The following is a 10,617-nucleotide window of genomic DNA, read 5'->3' as shown; positions in this document are numbered from 1 at the left end:
TTTTTTGTTGTGAAGTTGGGTTTATATATATTTTTTTACCATATGTGGCTAATGGAGACTGTATCAACTGTTTTTCTTTTTCACATTCCTTTGCATAAAAGAGAAGTGCCATTTTCTTCAAAGAAAGTTTCCAACTTATGGATATGCATTTTTTTCTGTTTTTACCAAATATGTATATTTAACAATGTAACATTCAACCTGGGATCTGGTTGACTGACTTCTGAAAAATAGGTCATATACATACATATAGAATATGTGAGGGTTGTATAGAATTTTTATTTCAAACTCATCAAATTGGCCAACCATCTTGGTCAGTGTGTATTTAGAGCACCCCACTAGATTAAAAATAGAAACCTATATTGTCATATTACACTAATTTTTTTTTCATTTATTGGAAATAAAAATAAATAAAATCACATTGCTTTTTCTTATTAGATGTCATTAAGAAACAGACTTTCACCAGCTATACTTAAAAAATTAAATAAAATATATACTTTTAATTATATTTATTTTAAGGAATACTGTCATGGGAAAACATTGTGCCACATCCATGTGACCTGTGCTCTGATAAACTTCAGTCACACTTTACTGCTGAGCTGCAAGTTTGGGTGTTGTACCCCTAAAACTGTAGGAGGAATAGTGTTTAGAAAATGGGGGGCGCTAAGAAGAAGAAGAAAAAGCGGAAGAATAAGTTGAAGTTAAAGAACAGTATGTTGGGTTTTTCAACCCAACATAATAAAAAGTCACCATAAAAATCATTACAGTATCCCTTTAAAATAAAATGTTTTTAAGTCTTATGGTTTATAATATTAAAGCATTATAATGAATGTGGCGTTATGTTTTTGTTTTTTCTTTACCTTAGATTTTCAACTGCTACCTTGTTGCTAGAGCAAAGTTACACTAGCTACATGTAGCAATTTGGAAGTCAGACTGGAAGATCAGTAGATGAAAAATGGATTGCATTAAGACTAGCAGACTAAATTGGAATGCCAAAATTCAAAGACCAACTGAAAAGTTTATTAGAACAGGTGTCTTCATACTAGAACTTGATATAAAAGTAAACTCTTTTTCAATAAGTCATTAGAAAAAATATAGGATAATAAAGATGAATTTGTACAAAATTGTTAAAGCTAAGGAACATGATAATTCACATGATCATTATATTTTAGTGCACCTATGCTTAATCTGGAGGGAGTATATTTGCCCTAATCCCAATTTATGTTTCACATTATCAGTGCAAATACAACCAGGACCTCTCAGCATCCACTCAACTAGACCCATGTTTTTCAGTCAAAACACTGAAAATAAAAGGGAGCAGCAAATGGCAAGCCTTTCTTTGCCATCCAACTAGTAACTTACAGTGGTCTACCTCGCCATATCATATTTTAAAGGGGACCTGTCACCAACACATAAAAAAAAAGCTATAAAATAAAAGGCCTTTGCAAATTAAACATAAACAAAGCGAATTCTGGGAGTGAATTCCAAACATACTTCTAAAAAAAAAAATCCCATGGGGTTATCCTATAGGCTAAAGCTCACCCACTGGGTTTTAAAGCAGCAGCCAGGATAATAGCTGATCAGATTCCCAACTACAGACCGCCGGTTTCGCCTTTCTTGAGGCTCATCAGTGTAGTGCTACCTAAGTTGTTTAGAAAACCCTGTTTGTTTGGAATTCACTCCCAGAATTCCTTTTGTTTATTTGTATCTGTATGAGGCAGTCTCCTCAAATTAAACAAATTAAGTCATCCATACCTGTATTAAATGTATTTAAAATTCTGATCTGACAATCATAGATTACCTGCTCTATGTCTATGCCTGAGGCATAGACACACATAAGGCAATATATGATTGACAGCTTAGATTTTAACTACCATTACTTTCACTTTCCATTTAGCATTTTCCAGATGTCACCAAGATACTGAATACAAAAGATTTTGGGGTTATACAAAATATATCCACAAAATGCCATTATTTAAATAATTTATACAGTACAAGTGAAGTTTATTTTCCTCAACTAACAAGATGAGACTGTTTGAAATGCTAGAACAGGAAGTAGTTTGACATATAAGGCTGATAGGAATACGGATACATTTATGAAATTGTTACTCAGATTTGTCTAGGTATTACATGACATTTTAATGAATTAATTTGCAAACGTGAGCATAAATTTGGTCTGAAAATGCTTCAGTGGAGAACTTGCTCTTAACTCTTATATGTCCAGATTCACCCATTCTATTTTTAAGATCAGGATTTTTAACAAACTTTTCCATTGCATCAGCAAATTGCTCCGGGTTAGGACTGCACAAAAATCCTGTTACGTTATTTTCAACAGATTCCAAAGGACCACCCGAATTAACAGCTATGACTGGGCAGCGCATGTACATAGCCTCTATAGGAACTATTCCAAAATGTTCATTGCTTGGTGTATAAAGAACACATATGGCATTATGGAGTAGATTACGTTTTTGTTCATCTGAAAAGGATCTTAAAAATGTAACATGGTTACTAATGTCATATTTGACAGCACTTTCTTTGAGTTCAACATAATGTTCAACATTTTCCAATACTCTCTCATCATACCCTCCAGCCAATATGAGATGAACACGTTCCCATTCCAACAAGCTAAGCCTCTTGCGAAGCTTACACATCGATTCCAAAGCAAGATGAAGATTTTTCTTTCTTTCAAATCGATTGATTGAGAGAAATATATTTTGTCTTTTTGCAGGAAAAAGGTCACTTACATCTTCAAACACTGTTGATTCAAAGTTGCTCACATTTAGTGATGGATAGAGAACAGTTGGCTCTATGTGAGCTAATGAAGCAAATGTTTCTTTGAAAATTGCAGAAGTGAAATAGCTGTTGACAAGAATGCAGTCTGCCATACCAGTAGTTTTTTCTTCCAGCCAATCAATTGGGGCTCTGTACATCCTTTTTACCAATGATAGCCTCTGAGTCAGAAGCTGGTCGGGAAAATGGCAATAAAAAAGTACTTTCTTTGAATCTCTGGCCAGTTTAAAAAAAGGAATGCAAGCCGACACCTAGGATAAAACAAAACATTACCCATTTAGTTAAACATTATTATCATTAATACCATGTATTATTAGTCTTTAAATGACATTTGTTGGTTAGTTAGCAGCTTACTGACACCTGTATGGGGCCCTCAGACAGGCCTGCCCCACCGTTATCTGGCAGGTTTCAAAATCCAGTAAGGATAAGGAACACATTAGCATGTTGATGCAATCCTCATCCCAATGGCCTGCATCCCATCAATATGATCCTATTAATCCAATTGCCTAATTTTTTAACAGAGAATTATGTATGGATGTTTTTATTTATTGTATTAAACAGGGTAAGGGTAATAAATTCTATTACTGAAAGTACATTCTCCTTTCTGCGCATACAAGCACAATTAAAACAAAGCACCAGTCCATGGAGAAGCCTACGGTATAATGTGCTGCTCCTTATGTTACAGGCTGCAGTTGGGGGGGGGTTATTTACACTAAGGGGCTCTCAGTGGACAGCTAATTTGTTTTAACTGTGTTTGTACAAACTGGAAAGTAGAATATGACTTTTTCATTTTAAATATTGCCATGGTTCAGTGAACTAACATTGAAAAGGGGTTATCCTGCCCGTTTATACAGTACCTTTTCCCACTTTACTGCCCAAAACCACACTTCTGTCTATCTATGACTCCAAAGCCTCCTACACTCAGGCGTATCTTTATGCAGTCCCTTACTGTGGATCTTTCATACATTCCAGTGCAAAAAAACACGTGAAATACACAGCCTATACTTTTTCAATACTCTCTCTGCCACAGGGAAGTGCTGAATGAAATTCGGTCCACCTGCATTATAGTGATGTACAACATTAAAAAGTACAGGCTTGTGTAAGAGGCCTAAAGGTCCCCCATACACGCGCCGACTATAGCTGCCGATATCGGTCCCTTGGACCGATTCGGCAGCTAATCGGCCCGTGTATGGGCCAAACAGAGCTGCCTGGCCGACCGATATCTGGCCTGAAATTGGCCAGATCTCGATCAGCCAGGTTAGAAAATCTGGTCAGATCGGGGACCGCATCGGCTCGTTGATGCGGTTCCCGAACCGACTGCCCCATAACCACAAATGTAATCCGATCGTTTGGCCCCAGGGCCAAACGATCTGATTATTTTTTTTTTTTTAAGTACTTGCTACCCGATATCGCCCACCCGTAGGTGGGGATATCGGGTGAAGATCCGCTCACTTGGCGACATCGCCAAGCGAGCGGATCTTATAGTGTATGGGCACCTTAACAATATGCATCTAACGTCATTAGTAATCCTTGTCTACTCAGCAGCCACCGCAACCTCCCCATGAAGCACAGTCACACTCATGGCTCCTGTATCCTTAAAGGAGAAGGAAAGGCTAAGTCACTCGGGCACCCCCAAGTGACTTTAATCGCTTTCCTTGTACCCCGGGCTGGTGCCCCTGTTAGGAGAAAACCACACCAGCCCAGAGTACCTGTAGCGAGCGCTTTCTTCTTCCGTGGCAAATTCCCTGGGCTGGCACATGCCAACTTTCTTGTTAAAGTTCGGCTTTTCACTCTAATGCGCAGCGTGCCAACGCGGAAGAAGGAAGCGCTACAGGTACCCCGGGCTGGTGCTGTTCACTCCTAACAGGGGCACCAGCCTGGGGTAAAAGGTAAGCGATTTAAGTCACTTAGGGGTGCCTAACATTTTGGCACCCCCAATGACTTAGCCTTTCCTTCTCCTTTAATTACTTTATAGGCAGAAAATAACATACATTACAGTACTTTTATCCATAGGAAAGAAGAGCACTAGTGAGTAAATAGATTTTCTTTTTAGAAGAATGTGATTTTTTTATTAGTGATTCTTTCCTACCTAATTTAGTTTTTTAGTACAAGAAATTCTTTGTGTGCACCACAGTTAGTTATGAGCTGGCCTCAAAATTTGTATTGGAGCACAAAGCTTACTTGTTTAGCCTTTTTGTTGCTAAAACAATGAATTCAAGTATTTTGTCCCCTGCCCAAAGAGATTCAAAATGCCGGGGCTCCAAACAGCCCTGTAAGTCAATATTAACCAAATTAGAGCAGGTTCGGGTAAGAATCCTTGCCCCTTTGCTTTAATTCTCCACAAGCACTACTCAAACAAGACCGTGTTGCCATACGAAGCAACACTTGTCTTGCTTGGAAACACAGCATGTCATACATAAAATTAAGCTGGAAGTGGAAAAGCAGTGAAGAGGCATGCACTCATCTCATAGAAGCTGTCTGAAAGTGGGTGGCTTCAGCTACCAACATAGCTAGCTGCTTCTGTTCTGTGTCAATTTATTTTTAATTTTCCTGATAAATGCTCTTAGTAACAGATCTCAGGGAAATTGTACTGTACTTTTCATGGTGTGCATTTAGAGGCATATTTACACATTTTTTAGATTGATTAATACATACACATAATATGTAATATGCAGGTAGGGTACTTTGTTTACAGGAACTGAATTGCCAGGCAATAAAATACATGTGCACTAATTTTCATTTTGGGGAGGCAGGTTTTGCACCAGCAATGAGTTACTTCCAAAGTTTATTTACGAGGGTCCCTAGATGCATTTAATTAGGTAAATATATGGACATTGGATATCACACTGTTCAAAAGTCACCATGCATTCATATTTAGGAAGTTTTAACTCTTATTATTACTTAATTAATCAGTACTTAGTTAAGTAATTACTGTCATATAACTGAATCTTGTGTATTATAATAATGTACCCCTGTTGTAAAACAGCACTCAGCCTATGGACATGTGATTTTATATGGTCATGGAACTCCTTAAAGGAAAACTATACCCCCAGAATAAATACTTAACCAACAGATATTTTATATTAATTTGAAGTGACCTATTAAAGAATCCCACCAAAGTGGAATATATATATCAGTAAATATTGCCCTTTTACATACTTTCCCATGATCCACAATTTAGTGATGGGCTGTGTGCTCCCTCAGAGATCACATGACCAAAAATAATGCAGCTTTTTTTTTTAACAGGAAAAAGTGTGGAAGCAAAAGACAGAACTTTACCCATTAATTGGCTGATGTGCCATAGCATGTATGTGTGCCTTAGCTTGTATGTGTGCACTGTGAATCCTATGATCCCAGGAGGCAGAACTTAATTCTTAAAGTGGCAATTTTCTATTTAGGAGTACCCAATACTACATAATACTAAAAAGGTATATTTTTATAAAAATTGTTTATTTAGGTGTTTTACATAAGAGGTTTATGCAATATATTTTTATAGAGATCTATATTATTTTCCTTTAATAACTTAAAATATCCTTATATTTTACAACAGGGGGTAAATTATTCACTATATATACCTGTATGAAAACAAACTTTAGGTTTATTGTTTCAGGTACATTGTGGCCTTTCGGCCATGTAAACTACTCACCTGATCACAAAATACTACATCGAATTGCTCCCCACTAAGAAATACTATGTAGAGAGTGAGGAAGATCATGCGTATGTAGGCGCAAAGTGCATGGCATCTGCCCAGCAAGCTCCGGGGAAGCCAGTCTCCACAACATCTTATAGGAATACCGGAATCACGAGTCTCCGAGAAGCAGTGATCAGGGTCGTAATGACTTGTCCACACCTGAACATGACAGCCACGGGACTTCAATGCCAAAGCCGCATCCACCACCAGCCTTTCAGCGCCCCCAATGCCGAGGTCTGGGTGAACAAACAGAACCGAAGGGCCCATAATCTCTCAGCGTACACTGCGCACAGCCAAACGCAGTTTGTTCAGCATCAAGTCAAGCAATAACAGACACTCCTATTAGTTGAATCATGGTTAGGGAATCTAAAGGCAGTGGGGAAGGCGCAATTATTACACAGCTCTCGATACGTACAAACTCACACAGGCCAATAGATAAAATAAACATATATGTCACACAATGTAATGTAACCTGTACGATATTTTTTTTTCTTTTTTTTAACATCCGCGTTCACAATCACACATACTTCCGGGCCGGTGAGCGAAGGACACGTCAGCAAAATGGCCACTTTTAGCTGTTCTCAGCGCTTGTCTGTATGTAAGTCTTATATCCCGGGACAGGCTAGACTAATATTTTATCAGCTCGTGTTTACATTTTGGATTACACACGTAGACCTTAAGCACTAAAAACATTTATATAGAAAGTCAAACATTTGCCAGAAATTTTAATCAGGCAGTTTTTGAGACACCTTGATGACGTGTCCTACACTATCAAGGGGAAAGGCTCTCAAGCGGAAATGATGACTATGTTCTGAAACGTGCTACATGATTGGCCAGCGCCTAATGCTACGTCGATCTTGGCTTCTAAACCCTGAGCTCTTTCAGCCTGGCGTTTAGTAAGACCAGTTGTAGTACAGAGTTGCTGTAAAGGTGCACATAGATCACAATGGTAAGTAAACGACTTCAGGTTGATTTAAAGGAGCAATTTATGCTCTGCGTAAAGGATGGGGGGTTTTGCCGTGTTATATTTCCTATAATGCTTTTTATATAAATGTATGTGGCAGTGCTGCTTAATTCATTATTGAGTATCTGTGATCTTCTTCATATGTGGTCCGCTATTACATGGTCATATAAAATGTTAAAGGCGTGTGCACCAATTCTGATATGCGAGGGGAGAAAATATTTTATCAAATATATGGGCAGGGAGGATTGCTAATTAAATAATATGTATAGATCATAAAATCCTATTTCTCAACATGTATTAAAAAGAACACTTAATATTAATGAAGTATTAATAATATGAACGTTGCATTTGTCATTCTCTTCTCTCTTGTAATAACTCTTGACAAAACTGCCGCTTTGAAATGGCTTATACCTAATATGAAACTGCAGTAACAACTCTGCTACATTATATCGTATTTATCCTCTTTTGGTAAGAGGCAGATGTACAATCCACTTTCTATTTAATGTGCGTTAGTTAACTATCCTTAATAACAGAAAAGTATGATTCTAAATGATATATATATGGGTGTCTGTGTAGCAGGGTTCTGTGTTTAACCATGTTCTTTATCAGTACGTTGTTTTTGTTTTTAGCCTGGACCAGCAGCAAGCGCTACCAATGTCGGTGCATCTTCGCGATCACCAAGTAAAGCTGTTGCACCCAGAACTGCAGGTTCTACCGTCAGACAAAGGTATCTATAGGACTATTGAGAAAAAAATATTTGCTTGCTTTCTGTTATATCATTGATCTAATTTATCAGCTGAAATAATTTTAAATTGAAATATATAGAAGGGGAATTTTTGGCATGTAGTTGCCGGTTTTCCACGCAGGGTTATTCAAAATGAAAAGCATTGTAAAAGTTCCATCCCTGTCTTTTACTTTTCTAATATAACTTGCAAAAAGTTTAAATGAGCTTTTCTCCTTCCTCTAGAAGGGATGTCCGCAAAAGTTACATAATAGCTGAGGGTGAAAATATGTGTTTGTGTTAAGTATTGTTCAGTTGGATTAGATGTGTGCAGTTTTGTACTGAAATGTTATTCTGTTATGACAAATGTTTATTTTCTCTTAAGGAAAAGTTGTTTTTGTTTAACTTCCCCCACCCCCTCTGCCTGGGAAAGACCCACTGGCACATATAAAAAGCAAAGTTAAAAGTTTATCCCCTCCTCCCCACTCCATAAAGAGCATAAACCACAGCTCATGCCTCAGAAAGTACGATAGCCAGATTATGGGTGAAAAAAAAAGGTTTATTGAAAAATCTACTTTGAGAGATACAGTTTAGATTGAGCAAGTAGCTCAGTGAAAATTGTAAATGCAGTCGTGCTTTGCTAAGGCATTGAGTAAGGAGAAAATGAACATATTCTAATTCAGATATATTTGCCTTGAATAAATATTTTTTTTTTTTTACTTATTCATTTGTGCCTTTGTTTATTTTAAATAAGAAAAAATGCAAGCAGCAGCACAAGAAGTGCAGGTCGTACCACATCAGCAGGCACAGGAGGCATGTGGCGATTTTACACTGAGGATTCACCGGGTCTTAAAGTGTAAGTTTTAAAGTGTAAAACATTTTGTATTCAAAAATATTTTTATCTGCTTTGTAAATGTACAAGTTCATTATGAATGCAAATGTTATTGTCCTCTGTGCTCTTCTCTGAATAAATGATGAATGTTTGCATTATAAAACTAAAAATTAATACCTTAGGTTTATTAACATCAATTCTCATCTGCCACTTTCTTCTCAAATATTCCCAGACAGCTAGTGGAATAAGGGCACCACAGAAAAATTCACCCAGTTTTTATTCAGTTTTATGGGAATTTTAAGTGTATTTATTAAAGCGTGAACTTTCACCCACTGATAAATACTAAATAATTCTAAAAAATAGGAACAAATAGTTTTTTGTGCTTCATAGAGCAACGGTGAACTTGTGTAATCTTTTGACCAAAACTGGATATAGACTACCCCCCCCCCATTGTCTCTTTTTCTCTTTTTATTTTCTAACAAACGGATGACTCTTCTTGCTTTTATGGCGGGGAGGTAGTCTATATTTATTATAGACTTGTTATTTTCTAACAAACGGATGACATTTTACTTTTTTGGCGGGGGGGGGGGGGGTTAGTCTATATCCAGTTTTGGTCAAAACTTTGTCCTACTGGACTAGGTCTCTTCATAATTATATACAAGACGGCAGGTATTTATCTCCTACACAGATTCAATTTTAAGGTAGTGTTGCCACCAGTTAACTTGTTGTATACCAGTGAGTGTTACTTTTGCAGTAGTTTATTTCATGAAAAGGTTAAAAAATCATTTGTTTTTCTATCCACTGTCTGTCCCAGAAGAGATGCTTAAAGTAATATATTTTCTTCTCTATTTTCAGCGGGCCAGTTCCAGTGCTGGTGATGAGTCTACTTTTTATTGCATCTGTCTTTATGCTGCATATTTGGGGCAAATACACACGGTCTTAGATTCTATCCTCTCCGCTCTGAAATACTACCATCAGGATTTGGACCAAATGTTTTATCTGAATTATTCTGCAGAGAATAAGGATATAAAAAAAAAAACTGCATTATAAGTTAGTCTGCATAATGTGAAAGGAATCAAAAGTCAAGAGAAAAGTGTGCTTTGTTTTGCTACTCTGCTCATTAACCATTGGCTGCTGCTTCGCACGATAGACAGGAGCAGTATTGTCACTCAAGAGGATCAGAACCAATGTACTGAGAAGATACATAGTTTAGAACTAACACAAGTGCTTTCTTTCTGACTTCATATCTCCATTAACAGGTTGTAAGACTTCTTGTTCATTCATTTTGTCAACCTTTCAATAAACTATGCTGTCTACTTATGTGTAATATTTAATGAATGCTGTTAAGTAGAAGCCTGCACAATAAATAACACATTTCTTTTACAAAGTTATGAACTCCACAAGTTAATTTAGTACTCCACAAAAGTGTTTTTAAAATATATTTTGAATGGGCAAAGACAATTCTTACCACATTGAAATTAACTTAAAGGCTAAGCAAGGATTAAACTTGAAAAAGTTACTTTCTGCTAGTGCTGTTTTTAGCATGCAATGCGCTGAGATGTTGCTGCATGTTTGATGTTTGGATTACGCTATTGCTATTATGTAGTTAGAAAAAAACAACA

General features: G+C 37.0%; 2 protein-coding genes across 2 annotated transcripts; one reads left to right on the top strand and one right to left on the bottom strand.

The window, feature by feature from the left end:
• Positions 1 to 1,984: 1,984 nt before the first annotated feature.
• alg2 (ALG2, alpha-1,3/1,6-mannosyltransferase) lies at positions 1,985 to 6,988 on the bottom strand. The gene is given in 2 exon segments (NM_001030489.1): positions 1,985 to 3,038; positions 6,434 to 6,988. Coding segments are annotated over 2 exon segments (1,215 nt in total). The 5' UTR covers positions 6,746 to 6,988; the 3' UTR covers positions 1,985 to 2,135.
• A 348-nt stretch (positions 6,989 to 7,336) lies between these two features.
• Positions 7,337 to 10,311, top strand: sec61b (Sec61 translocon beta subunit). Its single transcript, NM_001110044.1, has 4 exons — positions 7,337 to 7,427; positions 8,072 to 8,169; positions 8,918 to 9,019; positions 9,851 to 10,311. The coding sequence occupies exons 1-4, from the start codon at positions 7,425 to 7,427 to the stop codon at positions 9,936 to 9,938; spliced, it is 291 nt and encodes a 96-aa protein (NP_001103514.1). The 5' UTR covers positions 7,337 to 7,424; the 3' UTR covers positions 9,939 to 10,311.
• The last annotated feature ends 306 nt before the right edge of the window (positions 10,312 to 10,617 follow it).

The sequence above is a fragment of the Xenopus tropicalis genome, chromosome 6 (genome assembly GCF_000004195.4).
Source record: "Xenopus tropicalis strain Nigerian chromosome 6, UCB_Xtro_10.0, whole genome shotgun sequence".
NCBI classification, from domain to species: Eukaryota; Metazoa; Chordata; class Amphibia; order Anura; family Pipidae; genus Xenopus; species Xenopus tropicalis.
Note: the sequence above shows the minus strand (reverse complement) of the source record. Positions and strands in the feature narration are given on the sequence as shown.

What these genes read in the sequence shown, in the direction of transcription:
- sec61b (NM_001110044.1), top strand. An exon ending in GGTTCTACCGTCAGACAAAG is followed by an intron (nt 8,170 to 8,917) that starts GTATCTATAGGA and finishes ATTTTAAATAAG; the next exon opens with AAAAAATGCAAGCAGCAGCA. An exon ending in GATTCACCGGGTCTTAAAGT is followed by an intron (nt 9,020 to 9,850) that starts GTAAGTTTTAAA and finishes CTCTATTTTCAG; the next exon opens with CGGGCCAGTTCCAGTGCTGG.